Genomic DNA, 21,387 nt, shown 5'->3' with positions numbered 1-21,387 from the left:
GCCTGGGCGTGCTGTTGTGATACGGTGACTCGGGGTGAAATGAAACTCTGCGTGATGGAGGGAGGGGAGGAGGGAAAACATGAAGGGGAGAGAAGAGGCAGATGCATGGACGAGGGGGAGGCGGAGGGAATGACGGACAAGGAGGGAGGGAACGTGAAAAGAGAATGATGGGGGGAAAAGGCAGGGGAAGTGAGAGATGATGTGAAAAGGGATGAGAAGTGGAGCGAGACGGAGAGAGGCCCAGCGTGGGGCGAGCGAGGAAGAGGCAGCGCACAGAGAGAGAGAGGCGAGGTGAGACAAAGAGGGTGGAGACGAGATCGCTGGCATCGTCAAGGGTCTCCAGCAGAAAGTACGAGGCGCACAGGAGGACGGGCAGATGCGTGGCCGAGCTATAGAATGAGTGGGGGTGGGGCGGGGAGGGGGGGATGTTTACGAGGGGAACTCCATCTTTTTTCTGCCGTTAAAAATCCACAGCGTTCACATTCACACTGTGTTTCGGTCCAGGAACGAGAACTACGAGAGTCCTGCGCCTCATGTGCACTGACATCACAGCTTCACCTCACTGACAGACCCCCAACTCCACCTCCCTTTAAGAGAGCAACAGGAACTGACATCATGAAGAGAATCTAAAACAGCAGTCATACACACTGACCTTTCACCTCACGCAGCTAATTTACATCACCTACACTGTAAAGCATTAATTAAGCATTTATAAGCATTAATTATGCATTAATGGCTCCTCAACCATAGAATCTGCTGTGCATGTTCGAACCTCAGCACGCTCCCAGTGCAACTCAAAATAAAAGACTTTCACTGGACAGTAACAAAGCTGAATGGAAATGCATATTCCCAGAGATGAACTACCTTCCAGGAAAAATAGACCCTTTCTATTAATAGTCTGGACTGCAGCACGGCGCAATGTCCACAGGAAACGGTCACATGAGGAGGAAATTATGAGCTGTGGGATTAAAATGTCATTAAATGTTGAAACGCAGATGAACGCGCGAGGGGACGACGTCTGATTCAACGTGTACGTGTGTGTGTGTGTGTGTGTATTAATTCAGACACAAACACACACGATCTGAGCCACAGATACACTCCTATTATACACTCATTAAAGTATAATGATGGAGAGAGCTCTCAGCTGTAAAACCTGTGCTTAAGTACATGTTCTCTCTCTCTCTCACACACACACACACACAAACACTCTGTGGTAAACCTCGGTGCCAAAGCCTGCAGCAAAACTCATAAAGCTCTCGCCCATTCTCTGGCCATGTCTCTCTACCTCTCTCTCTCTTTTACAACAATGAAAGGCTGCTCAGGAGCCAACAGAAGCTGGCCATTGTTTGATTCCAGCTGTGTGGGTGAGAGACTGAGAGAGAGAGGAGAGAGATGTGTGTGTGTGTGTGTGTGTGTGTGTGTGTGTGTGTGTGTGTGTGTGTGTGTGTGACATGCAGTCAGAGCAAAAGAGAAATAAAGAGAGTGTGAATGTGTGAAGGCAAACGACAGGGAGGCTGAACATGTGTGACCACTATGATTGCTGATGTGTGTGTGTGTGTGTGTGTGTGTGCGTGAGCGTGCGAGTGTGTGTTTATGACAAGGACAACTGGAAGGCGAGCGAGGAGACGAGCACACAGCTTGCTGCCTATGCAGCAGTCGTCCAATCGGTTGGGTGGGAGCAGTCTTGGCTTAGCAAACACAATGTTACCTCGCTACCTGCTGTGCTACGCTGGACGGCGGGAGGAAGGAAAATAAAGCAGAGTGTAAACAACGTCCTGTGGAGACAGATGTTGTGTGTGAGTGTGAGTGTGTGTGTGTGTGTGTGTGTGAGAGAGAGAGGAGAGAAAATGAGCTGGAAGGGCACAGAGATACTGAAAGAATGAGGTGAAAGACTGCGTACACACACACACACAGACAGAAAAAATACACACTTTATACAGTATACATGGATGCCTGCACATGTATATTTGTACAGTACACCCCCTGCCTGGAACAAAAACAGCAGGCATGTGTGTTATCTCTGTCTCAGCTTGTGGCTCTTTTTCCGCAGACTCTCAGCTTCAGCTCTGACTAATGCTGCAGCCTCACCAGAATTACTCACTATCATCAGCACACATACACACACACACACACGCACGCAAACACACACACGTACACACACGCACACACACACACGCACACAAACACACACACGCACACACACACGCACACAAACACACACGCACACACACACACACACGTTTACACACGCGCACACACACATACATATGCACGCACACACATGCTTACACACACACACATGCACACGCATGCTTACACAAACACGCACGCACGCAGACACACACACACACACGTTTACACACGCGCACACGCACACACACACATACATATGCACGCACACACATGCTTACACACACACACACACGCACGCTTACACAGACACGCACGCACGCACGCACACACACCCCTATGTTTTAATGATGTTCCCAAACACAAAAACATAATTTAATTTCAGTATCTGGCAAACAGACATGCAGCCATGTATCTTCCTGTGATCTTTCTTTCCAAAACTTCTCTTTTCTGTGACAGAACTGAACGCTCACACTCTTCTCTGTGTGTGAAATACAGATATTTTCATTATTGATTATTCTGATAATCACTTCCTTGACTTTATTTGATCTTTAAATGGTGAAGATGCTCATCCCAATTTCTTGGAGTCCAAGGCGACACCTTTAAATTACTTATTTAGTCCAAACAAAAGTCCAAAGGCCAGAGATATTTAATTTATTGTCACATAAAACAAAGAAAAACAGCAAATCTTCAGAACTGAGGGGATGAAATTGTGCAATGTTTGCGATTTTTGATTGAAAAAATGACTTTAAATGATGAATTTCTTATCAAAATGTTTGCCAGGATGAAAGAATCAATTTTACTGCACTCATAAAGTAAATGTGTGTGCATTTGTCTCTTTTATAAAACGACTTGACCTCACAGAAGGAAAAAAGACAAAACTGTCCACTCAGCATGAAATAGAGTCAGATGCACAGTGTACAGTGAAGTGCACTAAAGAAGGAGCTGCAGGCCGAGTGAGAGCACTGTTAAATCCACTGTGACACAGCTACAAAGGAGGGAAACACGAGACAATTAAACGCACTTCATCCAAACTCAAGTTCCCATCATTTCTTCTGAGATGCGAATGAAAAGAACTCAACTGCGGTTCAATTATTCTGCCTACAATAAGATGTTTGACAGACGCTCTTTGCCTCCAGCTGCCGTCTTCACTGTAACCTGACAGGCCGAGAGCATCCTTAAAGGATCGCTTCTCCTCCTCGCGAGCAGCTCGGCCGAGCCCTCCCTGTCGCTTGGTCAGCGATTATCCCCCTCTGGCTTTGATGCTGTGCGAATAAAGCATCAGCTATCTTTATCCGGCTAACGAGCTGCAGCGCCGACACCAACCATTAAATCTTAAACACATTGCTCGGGGATAATGAGAGACATGCTATAGACGGGCCTTTTTTGAAGTGGAGGAGATGCATGGCGCTGCTGCCTGAAGAGGAGGTGGAGGCTGGTCACTCTAAACAAATCAATGCTGTTCGAGAAAAGATGAAGAGCATGTGGACGGTTTCCAGGCTTTCAACCACTCGGCTCCTGCGAAAAGGCTTCGCCGCTGCACTGAGCTGTGCAGGCGGCACGCAGCTCGTCCTGCACCGAGCGGAATGACTGTGCATTATGTCTCCAGCGATGATCAACAGATTGCTCCGTGCAGCGCTGCTCTGACAGGACAATCTACAACCACATGTCCAGCATCTAAATATAACCTTCACACACCAAACATGGCTTGGCTCACGAAGCCTGGAAAACCAATAAAAACGGCCGCCGCGCTGCAACTCCACTTCCACTTTGACTGACAACCAACCATGCTGGAGGACATCGGCCAGTCCAAAACCTGCGGTTGCTAGGCTACAGAAGGACACACCGTGACAACATCAGGAGACTTTCTCGATGGTGAACCAGCATAAAAAAAAAAAAATCTACTTTTACTCTCTTTCTGGAAACTTAAACCACCAAATGAGCTCCTTTTTTTCTCTTTCTGACTTTTCTCCTGGAGGTTGGGGAGTGACACAGTGGCTGTTTGGCAGTAATTATGTGTGCTAAAGGTCAAATGGAAATTACTCCCTGAAATCCAACACTGACATGAAGGTACGAAGGTATCAGTGTGACAGACGAACATGGACAGAAGGAAACCATTTCCAGTAGGAGTTTGTCAAATGCACAAGCCTCAGCTAAAACTACCAAACACCAAATTATGAATGAATTTATGGGAGCATATAATTTGGAACATATGAATCAAGAAGCCTCGCCTGCTGTACGTTTAATTACATAGCAACACGGCCACCACCATTCTGGTGCCAGTAAACCGATCGCGGCATGCTAGCTTACAGCGAGGGTGACTCATATGTTCTGGTGTGTGTTTTTATCTTTGGGCCGCCTCCTCCCTCCTGCTCTTAATACCAGTTTTCCACTGCTGCCCTGCCAGCTAACGGCTACAGGGGCTTATAGGGAGAGCCTTCCTGTAAGGCCGGACAGCAGAGAGGCCGATGACAAACAGTGACAACAGTACTGTTACTGTACGAGCCGAGCTCTGAGCATCAGGATGTAAAGCTTTGAGAAGGTTCTGCAGAGTGATGCAGAGGAACAGCAGACAGATAGCTGTGGTTTCAAAGTCAAACACACAGAAGAGAAAGAAGGAAAAATAATTGTTGCTCGTGTTGCAGAAAAAAAAGAAAAAACGCTTGTGTTGCAAGCTAATCTGCAGGAGCTGAAAAGAGACAGAAAGCTGCTGATGTGGAAGAGAAAGCGAGGATGACAGTGACAAGAAAGGGTGGAGGAGGGGGCGGGGGTCCTTCAATCATACGCAGGGAACACTGGAAATTTAACAAGACGCCAGGAAGAAAGAGGCAGAGGAGGAGGAGACGGTAATGAATTGAGAGCAGAGGAGAGGACGCAGTGGGGAGGAGAGGAGAAAGTTAGTTTTCCCACCAAAATGCCCCCCGGGGGAGCGAGCCTCTACGACAGCGAGCTACTGTCTCCATTCATCAAGAGAGGGGGGGTTCAAACAGCCGGTCAATGTGTTCTGACAGCCACACACACATGTACACGCACGCACGCACGCACGCACGCACGCACGCACACGCACACACACACTCCTCTACATGTGATTAATGTGTTTTTTAATCTTCATGCAAACACAAAATCAAAATATTCACGAAGGAATGTTTTAAGACACACGTGCAAAAACAGAAAATATCTACATTTTTACATTATTTGCTCGCTCACACACTCACACACACACACTCACACACACACACACACTCACACACACACACACACTTCTCTTTTTCCGAGAATTAAAGTACAAAAGAAATTCAGCTAGCGTCAGTTCTTTCCTGGACTGAAAGAGGAAAAAGAGAAAGAGGGGAGTGAGCTCGCCTGCCAGCCAGCCCATCAGCCAATCAGCTAATTACACTGGTAATTGTGGTAATGAGGCTATGGAGAGTGCTCATCTGTTGGCCAGAAACCGCGTTCTTGCGGCCACTTCCATTAATAACAGTGGATGATGGAACCACCGCAGGTTCTTTCAGTCCCAGCAGCACCTCCGTACAGATGCTGCGGTCACACAGGTCGCACCTTTTCACCTGCCGGCGTCGCGGTGAATTATCGCCGTGCTGCAGGACGCTGCCCCTGGAGAGGACTCCAGAAATGGTTTCCAGCTCTAGTTGGATGTTTTCTAGTTGGAGCATCCAAACCTTTGCATTGAACAGAGGCTAAAAATTGTAAAATCCATCTCTTTAAAACCAGTCAGACGAGGCTAACTGAGCATCAACCTCGATCAAAGGGAATAATCTGCCTGAGCGGGGGTCCATGCACAAAATGATGTTTTACCACCATGTGACCATTCACACGCCACCAGCAGGACCAATAACAAGCAGGCTGTTGTCCTGAGCGTCTCAGCGCTGTGTCTTCACATGTGTCGTCATCACTGGCTGACTGTCACTGCAGTATCAGAGCCCTCATTGGTCCTTTCGACCCCGCGACAGTCAATCACAGTTAAAATAAAGTCAGGGTAGGGAACAATGCTGAGAGCTGGTCTGATACTACGGATCTTTGCTTTTTTTTAATTTAAAAAGTGCAAACCTCAGTGTCTTAAACTGGTTGGGATCATTATCTAACAAGCAAAATGCTGTAAAATCACTTCCCTCCTGAATGTGATGTCATTCAAACACCAACATTTGCTTCAGGTTTGTGCAGTTCTGAAGAATAACTGCTAATATGATGGAGTCAGTCTCAAAATACTATATTTATTCTTTGCTTTGAGGAAAATAAACACACATTTTTTCCCTTTTTCATGACTGTCAATAACTTTTAACCAGAAGCAGCTTCACAGAACATTATCAGAGTGAATTATCTGGTCAAAGAACATGAATAATACCAAGATTAGAAAAATAAAACAGCAGTTTTTCAGATTTCTAACGACACTGAATGAGGAAGCCGTGCTACAGACTGATCACATGAGGTTAGAAGCGGATCAAACTGACGTATTTGTAAGATCACATTTCCTGTCTGTGTTTTCAGGCCCTGCGACCTCTTTAAAAGCTCCCTCTCCTCCTCTGAGGCTGACGTCCTGCCCACCCGGCTGAGACTCCAGCTCTACGCGGCATGAATGGATAAACGCTGCTGCATTCACTGACGGGGGCCCCGGCCGCTCAGCAAAAGGTGAATGGGCAGGCGGGCTGTCACGCAGCTACAGACCTCTCAAACTCTGGCAGATTTTCATAAGAAAAGGCCATTAGTATGAGCGCAACGCCGAGCGCTAAAATTGATTTGGCCTTTCGCTCCACAACCTTGAGCACCGACCTTCGGAATACCTGAGGGGGGACTCACATCCAAAGAGGAGGGGAGGGGAGGCGGATGAAGGGGAGAGTGTTGAAATTTGTGACGGAGGGGAAGAGCGGGAGCGGAGGGGAAGCAAAGAGCCGTTCAGATTAGAAGAGGAGGAAGAAGTAAACAAACTCTGACAGTCCAAGAGGAAAGCAGGAGGAAGGTGTGGACGCCGTGGACGGATCACATGATCTCCGTCTGATCTGTGAGCTGATCCTGCTGCCTCTGAGGTCGTGATCTGCTTCTCCCTTCATCTCTCTGACTCTCCGGCCCGTCCTCTATCTCTCCTCTCTCTTTCCACTTTGCCCATTTTTTGGCTTCTTTGCCCACGCCGTCAACTCCTATTGGCTCCAATAGGAGCCCCCCCCGGCTTACAGTGTGACAGATACAATCAGGTTTGGAGGAGCAGCTTTACCCCTGCGGGACAAGTGGACACGGGGGAGGAAAGACGGAGGAAGAGGTGAAGGGGTAAGAGGAAGATGAGCAGCACGATTAAAAATCAGGGGGAAGAAGAGGAGGAGGAGGAGGAGGAGGAGGAGGAGGCGTGGGCTGTGATTGCAGATGAGGGCAGATCAGAAAAGAGAAGGAGAGGCGTGAATAGAGGAGACGAATCAGGAGAGTAAAAGAGGCAAAAGATGTGATGGGAAAGAAAGAAAGGAGGTGCAGAGGAGATGACGGAGGAGCAGAGAGAAGGAGAAGAAAGGAGTAATTAAGCAGAGAGAACAGAGAGGAGTGCCAAAACCGAAAGAACAGACTCACAAAATAACGGTTACATAATAAAAACGAAGCTCAGCCGCCATCTCCACGAGCTTCGACGAGCCAGGCAGCTGACCTGATCAACTGTCACATGAAATACGCATCATATCCCTTTAAATTCCAGACAGAACACACACGCCGCCTGTTGAGTGCAAGCGAGACGCGCCTGGTCTGCACCAATCAAATAGCCCCTTTCAATCGCCTGCAAACTGCATAAAAACACTGAGTTTCATGAAAAAGTCTGCGAAAAATGAAAAGTACTGATGAGAAACACGGCGAATAATCGCTGCACAGAACATCCTCGATTTCACCTGTTCACTCCTTTTAAACACACATGTGAGATTCAACACGCCTGCCTGCCTCCTCACAGTCTGACTGCGTGTCAACCGTCTGGGTTTTAAAAGTACGAGAATATTTTCACGCTGCTCGTCACCGAGGAAACTTGATTGATATGATCTGATGTGCTTTGACAGGGGTGGAAGAGAGGAGCGAGGGAGGGAAGGGTGTGGAGGGAGAGATAGGACTTAAAAGCAGAGGAGAGGGGGGAGAGGAGAGGAAGCAAGGGGCAGCATATGAAAGGCTGGGATGTGATGGAGGGAGATAACGAGAGGGAGAGAGAGAGAGGAAGAGGAGGAGAGGAGATAGGGGTTTTAAAAGTGAAGAGAAGACGAGATTAACGGCGTAATAAAGGAAAAAAGAAAAAACAGGGAAGGATGGACAGATAGCAAGGTGAGAGCAACGAGCAGGTAGGGTCGGAGATGATGTGAGGAAGACGAAGGACAGGAAGGAAGGGAGTGAACTATATTAAAGGTTTAGCCCGAAGGAGCGAGCGAGGGGAGTGGATGAAAGGAAGGACAGCAGGATGGAGGCTGGAGGAGGAAACACTGGCTGTAGCAAGTATAAGTAGACAAAGTGTGTCTGGGAGGGGCGGAGGCAAAGAGATGGAGAAGGATGAGTTAAATCTGTCATAGCTAGAGGTGAAGTCTGAGAGAATGGAAGGAAGAGAGGAAGATAACTGACATTAAGAGAGGAGAGAGGAGGATGAATGGGGGGGATTAGGGCCAGAGAGAGGAGAAACAGTGGAAAGACAGCGAGGGAGCGAGGAAGACGAGAGCGAGGGCAAAGCCACTAAAGCCTCCGATTCAGATACGAGGCTACATATATTACAGGAAATTGGCCATCGCGGAAAATGCAGCGCAATTAAAAAAGGGCATATCGCTCTGAATGGCTTCAGATACGAGCGGCCCCAGGGGGGGCTCATGAGTGACGGTGCACATCTGCATCATTTCACCGACAGATTTTTTAGGGAAACGGCTCCTTTCTGATTGTTCCCGGAGTTCATCCGGAGTCGACCGACTCGCTGAGGTTGAAGCAACTGTAGGCCGACCCCAGCACTTCTACCCCCCCCTCCCCACTGCTCCTTCCTTCTATCTGCCACTGTACAACAGGCTTAAAACCGTGTCATAAACTCTGCTGCCCTAAACCTTAATGTTGTGTTTGGTGTGATGGAGATGAACTCCTTTTACGTCTTTTATGAGAATTGTTTATGAGGCTGATGTTCAGTCTGCTACAGTTCGAGGTTTGAGAGGCTCTCGCTAGCTAACATGTTATCTAACTGTGATTGGTCCTTTCTGTGCAGCACTAACCCTGCAAATAAAAAGCCTCTTTGGGCGTTTGTGCGACTGGAGTTCTGTTCATAAGAGCATGTTGCAGCCTGCTGGATCCAGCTGAAACCAAACACACAGGCCAGGAAGAGGACTTTCACCAAACACGAGGGTCAACAGAAGCAGTCGAGTGAGCTAAAAGAGAAAGAACGAACAAATGGTGACTCACCTTGACGATGTCTCCCAGGTAAACATCCTCCATCTTGTTTGGCACCTTCATCTGGAAGATCCGACCCACCACCGCCGAGGAGTCCGGGAAGGCGGCGGGTGAGGCCACGTTCTGCCGAGTCACCGCGGCCTCGCCGGTCTCTATGGCAACCGCATCCATCGCCCGGATACCTCCCGTCACTTCCTGGAAGTCCTGGAGGAATGAGGAGTGCATGGAGGCCTCCAGCTCGCTTCCTCTGCCCACCCGCTCAGCTTCCCCACCCGCCTCCATCAACACCATCTCGTCCAACACGTCGATCTCCACCTCTGCGCAGACCGGCGGAGGGAGCCAGGCCGCCACGGCGAGAAGCAAGCCCAGCAGCAAGGCTCTAGTCCTGGGTAGTCTCACATCGAGGCCCCCGCTCGCCCCGAGGCCTCCCAGACTCAGTTTACTGCGCATTCTTTGCCTTTTGTCGTCCCGTCACTGGTGCAGAAAAAAATAAAACGGAGGATGTCCGAGTGGGAGGGGGGGGGGGGGCTTAGAGGGGAGCATGCACCCCCAGCAGATACGGCAAATCCCTCCTTTCGAATCTCCCTCCCTCCCTCTCCTTCTCCGCCCACTCTTCAGCAGAAAGCTCTCCTCCTCGTCTGGCGCCGAGCAAGATTCTTCCCTCCTTCTTCTGTTCCACCTCCTCCTCCTCTTTTGTCCTCTTTTCCCCCCTCCCTGGGCTCCGCTCTTCCTCTTCCCCTCTGTCTCTTGTGCTTGGCCCTCAGAGGTTGAGGCGTCCCATTGTGCTGAGCACCTTTGAGATCTGTGAGGAGACAAGACAAGAGGGAGAAAGACAGAAGACACGGTTAGCGAGTCGCGCTCGGAGCAGGAGACACCTCAACGTACAGCCGCTCGCAGCCAATCACAAGTCAATCCCCCCGAGAAGTTCAGCCCCTGAAACTGATTCGTGCCACGCAAATCTCATTGTCGATAGAAATCCATCACAAGTGGGGGGGGCAGCGGGGGGATAATATTATCAATGCCGTGGAGTAATCTGATTAGTTCTTACAACAATTCTGGCCCTCTCTCCTCGCGGCTCTTCATAAATCGCTCGTCGGCGAGTTATTCACTGACTTCAGAGCAGTGAACGGAAGAGCCGCGGGGAAATGAGAGCGAGAGACAGGCGGAGTGAAAGAGATGTGATGGAGGGAGAGACTGAGATGGATAGATGAGGGGGGGGGGGGGGGGGGGGGTGAAGGTGATGCATGGGGGACCTTGGATTAGCCAACAATGCCGAACCAGTCAAAGCTTTCTTGGAAGCGCTAATGAATGCATGCCTTCTGTATTGTGCGAGGGGTCAAACTGAGTGTGTGTGTGTGTGTAGGTGTGTGTGGGGGCGGGGTGAAGAAAGAGCAGAGAGAGTGTGTGTGTGCCGGTGTGTGTTTGTGTCCATTGTGAGAGTGGAGGACTGAACTCGCGTTTGTTATTCATGCAGCTCTTTTAGAGAGAAGAAGACCCCCCTCCTGTGCAAGTGTGTGTGTGTGTGTGTGTGTCACAACACAAGTGATTTCCCCTGAGGGCTTTCGTTAGAGAGAAAGATAGACAGAAAAGCAGAAAGAAAGAATGAAAGAGAATAAGAAAGGAAAGAGAGCGGGACCCCCGCCGTGACTCCATTTTGGCCCGTAGCAGAGAAAGTGAAGTCACGGCGGGAAATCCCCGACAGCAACAACACCAGGCCTCCCAGGTAGCTTTTGACCAGCGAGAAAAGGCTCTTTGTTGCCGCTGCCTCGCCCTTGCCGCGCATCACCTTTGGACAAAACTTTGTTTTTAATGAGCGCCACGGCGCCGTTCCCCCCGCCGCTCCGGCTTTTATCCCCAGAGCCAAACTTCAGGAAACAGAGTAAAACAGCTTCGGCTCAAATTCTTCTCCTCGTCGTCATTTTTACCTTTTTAGCTTCGTGAAAGTCGAGATTTTCCCTCTTTGAAACCTGTTTTTCATTGATGAACCTTGGAATTCTTTCCACACGCTGTTTGGAGCGTTAAAGTTTTACCAACCCCTCTGGAATCTAGTCCAAGATGGCTGCAGGGATAACTCCATCCCTTTCATGTCGGCTACCTTCAGCTGCACCGCTGGGGGCAACATCCCTCCTATTTCCCCTTATTGCTTTTTCGCTGTTGTTCAGTCTGTCATCTGCTTCTTTTTAACGCTTTCATTTATTCTTTCATTGCTTCTCTCCGTCTTTCGGGGTCTCAGGATATCTTCGCTTTTCCTTTCTGTCCTCTTTGCTCATCTTTCTTTTTCCAAAACACTTTCTTGCTTCCTCCTGTCCCCTCCCTCCTCTTCCTCCCTCCAGAGGCTTCAGGTATGCAACATCTTTCTCTCTGAAATCTACAAAACCGTCAACGCCTTTTTTCGCGGGACAATCAGTCTGACGATGGCGAGGGAGCGCCGCTACGAGAGAGTCCACCCGGCTGTCCCCGCTGCCGGACGAAGGACTGTCCACGCAGAGAGTGAGGGACACACACAGGCGTCATCACCTCAACACCTTCAACACCGCCTCCCAAACCCACCCCCTGGTACTGCTCTCTGATCTCTCTGCCGGAGGGAGTGCTGAGGGAGGAGGACGAGGACGTTTCGGAGACAGGGACAGCCAGACAGAGACAGCACGAAGCATTTCAGATGGACGTGAACACAGGAAACAGGAAGAGAAGAGACGAAAAGACAAGCACAACCCGGGGCTCCACCTGACTCTCCAGCTCCCTCCTGATTGGCTGAAAACATCAAGGAACAGAGATGCTGCTCCACAAGCTCGACATGGAGAGTGTGTGTGTGTGTGTGTGTGTGTGTGTGTGTGTGTGTGCGCTAACACTTAACTAACACTTTGCCCAGACGGGGGAGACTTGGGTCTCGCATGTTTGTGGGTCTGTTGGCTGAAACCAGTTCACCGGGCGCCATGGCGACACTTTTGCTCCAAACAGGAACTTAACGATGTCTGTGTGACTCTCTTCCTATTGGCTGAGGCCCTTCCTCTTACTGCCCTGCAAACACTGAGCCAGTGAGTGCTGAGATTTACGGTGCTGGGGGGCGATTGTCCGCAAGACTTTCCCACATGTTGATCGTATTTCGGCTGCGCGGGCGAAGGATGAGGGGAAATTAAATAGAATCAAATCTTTTGCTTTGCACACGTTCAAACGACGCTGGACACACGTTCAAACACCTTTCCAGACGTGGCTTCATGCTGTATTCACTTCACGGCGCTGGGGATAATTAAACGGATGGACTCATCAGGCTAATAGAACGAGTTTCTGACTGAATACAAAGGTGGCGTCTTCAATAGAGAGCTCGAACGAAGCCGAACACAGAACAAAGTTAATCCTCAACACTTCTGCAGCACAGAGCGTGTACATGCAGGAGTCAACGCGGCACTGAAGCCTTGTTTTTCACTGTGTTTTTATGGAAGCTGATGATTTTCTTGAATCCCAGAGCTTAATTTATTTCTTCTAAACCCACAGCAGCTGCGCCGCTAAAAGAAATGAGGCAACGCTGTGCAAAACAACCCGAAAGTAATGACAGCGTAACGCCAGCAGGCGGGTTAGGAACAGAGGCTTTTCCAAGTGAGACACACATCGGATCCACTTTAAAGGTGCTGAATCTGTGACGTGTTGGTTTCAGGACGTCCTTTAAACAAGCTTTAATCTATTTATTATTACATTAATTTTGTTGTCTGAGCTTTAGTTAACATGTGGAAACCCCTCAGATAAATCTACAGCTTCATGAAACTGAAACTGTTTCAGACACACAGACAGAAGCTGCTGCTCGTGTTTCATCTTCTGTTGGACTCGCTGACTTTTGGAGACACTCGCTGCTGCTCTGTGATAAAAATAAATACCCAGACATGACCGCAGCGCCCCTGAATCCCCCCTCCTCTATCAGGTTGCGAGGACATCGTTATAAATAAACAGTTAACTGGACACTTGTATGTTTTCACTGCCTGTCTTCCTCTGCGGAGCTTTTGATGGACATGGACAGGAAACTGGGGGAGAGGACAGAGGAGAGAGACACGGGGCTAAGAGGAGACGACAGAACACGATGTGAACTCTGTACTTAGCAAAGTGCAGATGCACTTCCTGTTCGGTGATAATAACAGGGTGGATCGTCTTCACGCTGCCTCGTGTCCAAAGACAGCCGAAGTGTGTTTTACGCCTCGTTACTCTCCAACATTTACAGCTCGCAAAATGTCTCGACTATCGGCAAACTGATACCGAACGCTTTTCATCTCTGAGCGATAATCTGTGATACCTCTGCAAACAAACGTCTGCTGTGCTGCAAAATCCGTCACCTGCAGCCTGTTTCTGTCGTGCTGAAACACGTAGAATTCAGCCTTAATGTGGTCATTTCAGTCAATATCAAGCAAACATTTGTAGCTTTTCTCTGATTTAAATCATGTAAAATGTGATTTTGGGGTTTTGAACTGTTGACCAGGTGATTTGATTTGATTCGACATGTTGTGTACCAACAAAAAGGCCAGATGACTTCCAGAAGCTGTGATCGTTTCCAGGAAGTCTCTCAACAAACCAAACTCCCAAAACACATTTCACCCTTCACTAAAACGCAGTAAATTCTCTGCACTTTTTTGTTTGGGGGGGATGAAGGAGACATCCTGGGTGGCATCATGAGACTTGAGAGAGACTTTAATGCCATCGCTGGGGTATGATGAAAAGGAGGTGATGGAACGGGAGGACGGGGACGGGAGGAGGGAGCTTTGGAAGCACCAAAGGTAAAATTTCTAGAAAGGCTTTGATTCCCTCCCATGGGAGAAAAAAAAGCTGTACCCGAGGCAGAGGGACACACACACACACACACACACACACAGCACGCTGTGAGGAAGAAGTCCAACATCTCAGACAGCTGCTTAAATTTTAACACAGCGAGATGTGAACCTGAAGGGACAGACAGACACCGAGAGGACCAAGAAGTCCTCAAACTAAAAACTCTAAATATGTTTAGTGATATGTTTATGGGATGTATCTGCTCGACAACCCCCCAAAATACTATTAATTAGAACTGAAACGATGTGTCGACCCACCAAAAAACTAAACAGCACCTTGAAACTGTGAACGTTCACCTTTTTTTTACCAAATGATTAACTCATGGACAAAAAGGAGGCCGATTAATCAATAATGAGAATAATCGTTAAGTGCAGTCCAAACACTAACGTAAGCAGATGATCAAAAGTTGGAATTATCTAATAATGACGATGACTTTTTGTCATGTGGTTGTGTGAACCAGTTCTAACCTGATTCTTTATTTTAGCTCTAATCAGTGAGTGACGTACATAAACCTGTTATACATTTGGTCTTTGCATAATTAAACACATGACACAACAACAATCCTCATCATCAAATATTACAATAACTAAAATTCCACTCAGCAACCAATGAGAACACAGTAAGGCCACTCAGCGGCCTATTAAAGGAAAGAAATTCCCCGGGGATAGCCAATCAGAGGGATCATGCCAAGGACAAGACGCTGGCACGTCCGTGGTACTTTAAAGTCCACTCCTCTCTTATTCCCTCCTTCAATCTCACTTTCCCTCCACCTTTCTTCCTCCCTCTCTCCTCCCGTCACCTTTCAATCCCCCCAAAGTCACAGCTGATGCCTCTATTATTCGCCCAGACGGGACGAGAACGGTCTGAGAAACAGGGGGAGGGGGGAGAGGCGGTGACGTTCATGGACTGACGCCATGCAGGACGCTCTCACGTATCACACCTATCACACACAGATGATTTCTCCTCATTCGTTCATTCACCAAACGCAGCAAAGCAGCGCCTCAGCATCCTGCACACATTTCCCTCACAAGTCCCCGCAGGTTGTGTTTGCATTGCAGCTGTTGAGCAGAACTCGGGATTACAATGTGGTTTACCTTCACAATAAGATTTAGACATTTAGCACAGAGATTAGGCATATTTTAGGTATTTAGCCGGCTCGCTCGTGCTGACTGATCTGCAGTGTGTAAACAGGAGCGTGAGATTATGCTTCCAGTGTGAGGATATGAGAAGTCTGCTTTGTTCTTTTGCAGTGTGTGCGGGAGAGCTGCAGGAAGACTTTGTGATCATTTAGAAGTCATTATTGGCCACTTATGGAGGAATTTCTAAACAGCAGCACTGGGAGTAAAACTGTTAAACTGTGACCTCAGCGACCAAACGATCTGTGAGCGTGTTCCCACTCAAATCAGTCTGACAGCAGCTGGAACAAGATGATGCAGCTTCAGTGCAGCACAGTCCACCAGAAACCAGATCGATCACAACGCAAAGCCTCCATCCAGCCGCGGCTGGTCCACTGTTAGCTGCTGCTAAGGCAAGCGGATGAGCCATATGTGTGAACATAAGGCGGCGAGGAGAGGGTCTGTGTGACATGCCAACACTGAAGCAGCTCAGCAGCTCCTCAGAGGAGGAGAGGAGAGAGGAGAGGAGAGGAGAGGAGAGGAGAGGAGAGAGGAGACAGGGAGAGGAGAGGAGAGGAGGAGAGGAGAGAGGAGAGGAGAGGAGAGGAGAGGAGAGGAGAGGAGAGAGGAGACAGGGAGAGGAGAGGAGAGGAGAGAGGAGATGAGAGAGGAGAGGAGAGGAGAGGAGAGGAGAGGAGAGAGGAGACAGGGAGAGGAGAGGAGACGAGAGAGGAGACGAGAGAGGAGAGGAGGGGAGAGAGGAGGAGAGGAGAGGAGAGGAGAGAGGAGACAGGGAGAGGAGAGGAGAGGAGAGAGGAGACGAGAGAGGAGAGGAGTGGAGAGAGGAGGAGAGGAGAGGAGAGGAGAGGAGAGAGGAGACAGGGAGAGGAGAGGAGAGGAGACAGGGAGAGGAGAGGAGAGGAGAGAGGAGATGAGAGAGGAGAGGAGAGGAGAGGAGAGGAGAGGAGAGAGGAGACAGGGAGAGGAGAGGAGACGAGAGAGGAGACGAGAGAGGAGAGGAGGGGAGAGAGGAGGAGAGGAGAGGAGAGGAGAGAGGAGACAGGGAGAGGAGAGGAGAGGAGAGAGGAGACGAGAGAGGAGAGGAGTGGAGAGAGGAGGAGAGGAGAGGAGAGGAGAGGAGAGGAGAGAGGAGACAGGGAGAGGAGAGGAGAGGAGACAGGGAGAGGAGAGGAGAGCGGAGAGAGGAGGAGACGAGACAAGACAAGGAGAGGAGAGGAGAGAGGAGGAGACAAGAGTGGAGAGGAGAGGAGAGGAGAGGAGAGGAGAGGAGAGGAGAGAGGAGATGAGAGAGGAGAGGAGAGGAGAGGAGAGGAGAGAGGAGGAGAGAGGAGGAGAGAGGAGGAGAGGAGAGGAGAGGAGAGAAGAAAAGAGAAGAAAAGAGGCGAGGAGAGGAGAGGAGAGGAGAGGAGAGGAGAGGAGAGGAGAGGAGAGGAGAAAAGAGAGGAGAGGAGAGAGGAGACAAGGAGAGGAGAGGAGAGTGGAGACAAGAGAGGAGACAAGGAGAGGAGACGAGAGACGAGACAAGAGAGGAGAGGACAGAGGAGAGGAGAGAGGAGACAAGGAGAGGAGAGTGGAGAGGAGACAAGGAGAGGAAACAAGCGGAGAAAAGGACAGAGGAGGATGAGAAAGGAAAAGTGGAGAGGAGATAGGAGAGGAAAAGACCAGAATCACTAATGAAGTGATAATTACATGTAAAGTGGGACTTCATTTTCTCTCCAGCTGTGAAAAAGATCCACTCACTGATCCAATGAGCTTTGAATTAAAGGCAAATTATCAATTTATGAATTCCACAACAAAGACAGAAATGAAAAGGAAACCTCGACTCCTGACAGAGGAGGTTCACGGAGGAGATCAGAGCAGAACAAAGGAGCAGAGCGGTGGGAGTCACGGCTCCATCAGGGGAACAACAAACACGTCCCGCCATAAAAACACGCGAGAACAACAGCTACAAATCCAGCTGACAGAAACAACAAGTCCCGGCGGAAAGTTCCGGCCACTCCTCGCTCGCACCAGCTGTGACGCGGGAGTGATCTGCGAGTGACGGACAGCTGGAAGCAGATGTGAACCTGACTCATAAAACACGGCGAGCCGAGGGAAAAACACGACAGACGGACGAGGAGACACCAAACACCGGCTCACGCCAACCTGATCCATCCTCAGGCTACACGGCGAGGCGTAGCTTCCGGTCTGGGACGAGCACGTGTCCATTCATGAGGGATGGTCAGGTAACCCGAGCATGTGAAAGAGACGGCGAGCTTTAATGGAGCGCCACGCCGCTATCTGCAGGAGTTAAAAGCACAGCAGCAGGTAAAAGTGTGTGCGAATAAAAATAGATCTGATAAAGGAGATCATGTGAGGAAAGTGAAGCGCCGTGAGGGCGTCGCTGCACCATCAGGCGAACCGTGGCCTAAAACACTGCGGGCGCGGTGGCTTTTCCGGACGTCCCAGCGTTCCCCAAACACACGGCGAAGGTTGGTTTTCTAGAATTACTCAGACAACCTGCGGCGACTGGGACGCCATTTATTATCTCCGAAAACAAGATCCTTATCTACCAAATAATCCTTCCGTCAAAAACAAGAGCAGAAAAGCTCGTCAGCGTTCAAAATATCCTCGTCTTTGTTGTTTCAACATGAAATCAAGCCGAAACGTGAACTTCCTGAGATGAAAGAAACAGAACGACTTCCTGCCGTCAGAAAACATTCTTCATATTGATGCGTAGGTTTGTTTCCTACTCTGTCAAACTGTGCCTTCCTCCTGCCGGTCTAACAAAGCCTTTTTGTCCCCCGCAGGGCTCGCTGTGCTTTAAGTTCCTCAAAATGAGGATTTAATTTGAGGCGAGGCAAAAAAAAAAAAAATAGAAACCAGCGGGGCAGAATCATGGGAATTGCGGTTCTTCTGCGAACGCAGCCAAACACGCGTCCACTTTGATTAAAGTTGTGTTTTGGAACGTTGAAGCATCAGCGCTTTCGCTCGCTCGCTTATAAGGCTCATAGGCTTTTCAGAGAGAGGATGTGTGTGTGTGTGTGTGTGTGTGTGTGTGTGCGAAGGCTAACAGCTCATGAGGGGAAAGTGCCGCGATGCTTCGCGCATCTCAGTAGGCTAATTATAACATTGCAACGGCTGCAGAAAGGAAACATGAAAGAATGAACAATCGGATAGAGAGAGATGGAGTGGTGGTCGAGAGACAGAGAGAAACACAACAGAGAGAGAGAAGAAAAGAGGAGGAGGAAACTGTTATTGGTAAAGAATGTGTAGGTAGCTGCAGTAATTACATTTCACTCCAATTAGACGTCTCTCTCTCACATCCCTGTGTGTGTGTGTGTGTGTGTGTGTGTGTGTGTGTGTCTTGCTAACTCCTCAATCTGTCTTTGATGCAGTCGAGCGCTTCAGCCAAAACACAAACATGTGTCGTGCACGTATCTGCTCTCCATAGTTCAAGGTGTGAGTGTGCTGTCAGTGTGTGTGTGTGTTGGGGGGTCCTTCTGGGACCACCAGCTAAGACTTGAGATACAGTGACAGCTGGGAGCGGCTGGTCACATGTGTGTTTCAGTGTGTGTGTGTGTGTTTTGTGAGACAGACAGCTGGGGACAGTTGCCAGTGTGACAGAAAATGACAGCCGGGCAACAACAGACCCTCTATATGCTCCACACACACGCACATGCACACACACACACACACACACACACACACACACACACACACACACACACACACACACACACACACACACACTTGCAGACTTGCTAATCTGTGGCCTTTAATCCGAGGGTGCGCTTCATTCCCTGAACTTTCCCTCCCAGGTGCCATCCAATTCCCCCTGAATGTGCTCTGCTCTCCCTCCCTCTGACAGCTCTGGTCGGGTAAATAATCTAATAGAGACTATTTTTAGTCTTTGACTTAAATACAGTCAGAGGTTGAATAAGATCTGCTGAAGTTAACCCCCCCGTTTAGCGCTACACGCCACAAATTCTCAAGTAATAAATCAATTTAAAAAGTGAAAACTTTAAAACTGTGTGACCATCACTCATCATTTCAGAAACAGCTATTTTTATAAGATGAGTGAGATGATACACTTTATTCTTACATTATGAATCATTTTGTGAGGGCGGGTGTTTAAAATGGGGACGAGCGTCTCGTTTTAGATTAAACAGTCCAACGCTCAGATTTATCTTCTGGTGCCGTGCGGCAGAAAGCATCAAGCATGCTTCCAAAATGTCAAATTCAGTTAAAAGCTGCTTTATATTTGACACATTAACGCCTTAATTAATGAAGACAGAGTTAGAATTGTGTGAATTAAGGTGTGAACTGTCTCTACGTTTGGTTTCAGATCATTCAGTTCATGCTGGACGTAACGTTTCAGAGTGAGAAGTTATTTTCCCTCACAGAGTCTTTAAAGCAGTCATGTCTAATGCATCGGTCATGTGACCAATCAATGCAGCCAGTGGCACCAGATGGAAGCCTCATTAGCGCTCGTCCTGACAGACAGCTCAGTCAAAACGTGCTAATTCGATGGACCGAGACGCCGCGATCACACAGCCGTGAGAGGCCGGAAACGTGCAGCTGAACACAAACGGCAAGAACGACATCCCAGAAACTGCAGATATATTCTGGGGTCACAAACCCGAAATCTATTTGAAGAGCCCTCAGGTGTTCGGAGTTTGATTTAGCTCCCTGCCGGCCCGGCCGAGCTCCATTTAGCTCCATAATGCAAACACATCTGTCGTCTGCTCGAAGATAAACAGGACTAATCTGGGTCAGCCATGTGCAGGTACACTTCTGATAATATAGTTTGTGTCTACACACACTGCAGCGACCTGGATACTGCAGGGACCGACAGATATGGAGCCTGTGTGTGTGTGTGTGTGTGCGTTGAGTAAACCCCTGACCACTATGCGTCCCTTCATATTACATGTTTGTCTGGTTACACGTATCTGTATGTTGGATATGTGTGTGTGTTTGTGTTTGTGCAGCTTAATGGATTTGTGTCCCTGTGTGTGTGTGTGTGTGTGTGTGCGTGCGTGTGTGTGATGGGTTTGCGGTGATAACCATCTCCTCCCATCCCCTGGTGATGCAGGTCATCAATTCTCATCTCTGTGTCGCTCCTATCTGGCTTACACCACCGACTTATAAATACACAACCAGGCAGCAAGATGTGCTGATGAGCGTCAGAGAGCAACACACACACACACACACACACACACACACACACACACACACACACACACACACACCTGCGGAACACACACACACCTGCGGTACACACACACACCTGCCACAGCACCAGCCTGCAAGAACTCATTTGTATTTATTTACAGGCTTTTAGCAGAGTCACTACATGTTGTTATTTGCACAATAAATGGGACCATCAGACTGAACGTTTGTGTGCCAATAAATGTAGTTTTATCCAATCAGAATGCAGCTTTTGTCTGTATGTCCACATGATGTGTATATGAATGTACAGAGGAAGGCTGATGAGACATTCTGAGCTACAGGGATGTTCAAAGTTGATTTTTTGATATCTTATTATTGTTTTTCTTACTCTGTACTGTTTCAACTACAGTTCCCATAATGCTTCAGAGACTGTAAAGAGGAAGTACAACGTCGCCATGGATAACCGAGTTATGCTGTGGGCTGTGTGGTATTTACATATGTATGTTTTTAAGTTTTAATATAAATTTGTGTGCATTTACAGTTAGCTGGATTAGCTGCAGTGATGACGTACAGACTGACACTGCATCACTTCTGATTCACTCTCTGGAATCTACAGTCACCACATCAGTGATCGATACCAGCTTTTCTTTCTGTACTCACATTATTCGGATCATTCAGTCAGCTTGTGACTCGCTCGGTCTGTCAGCCAGTCACACGTTCAGCGTTACTGAGTCATTCATGGATGCAGCCGGTTGTGGAACAGCCAGGCGGCGAG

General features: G+C 48.7%; 1 protein-coding gene across 1 annotated transcript in view; it reads right to left on the bottom strand.

The window, feature by feature from the left end:
• dag1 (dystroglycan 1) overlaps nucleotides 1-21,387 on the bottom strand; it is a 44,545-nt gene that overhangs the window by 9,309 nt on the left and 13,849 nt on the right. Inside the window, exon 2 of the mRNA XM_041959008.1 lies at nucleotides 9,529-10,318. Within this exon, the coding sequence (XP_041814942.1) occupies nucleotides 9,529-9,966 (438 nt within the window). The 5' untranslated portion in view covers nucleotides 9,967-10,318. The remainder of the gene's footprint in view (nucleotides 1-9,528; nucleotides 10,319-21,387) is intronic.

Source organism: Chelmon rostratus, chromosome 2 (assembly GCF_017976325.1).
Source record: "Chelmon rostratus isolate fCheRos1 chromosome 2, fCheRos1.pri, whole genome shotgun sequence".
Lineage (NCBI taxonomy): Eukaryota > Metazoa > Chordata > Actinopteri > Chaetodontiformes > Chaetodontidae > Chelmon > Chelmon rostratus.
This window is presented reverse-complemented; position numbering and strand designations above follow the sequence as displayed.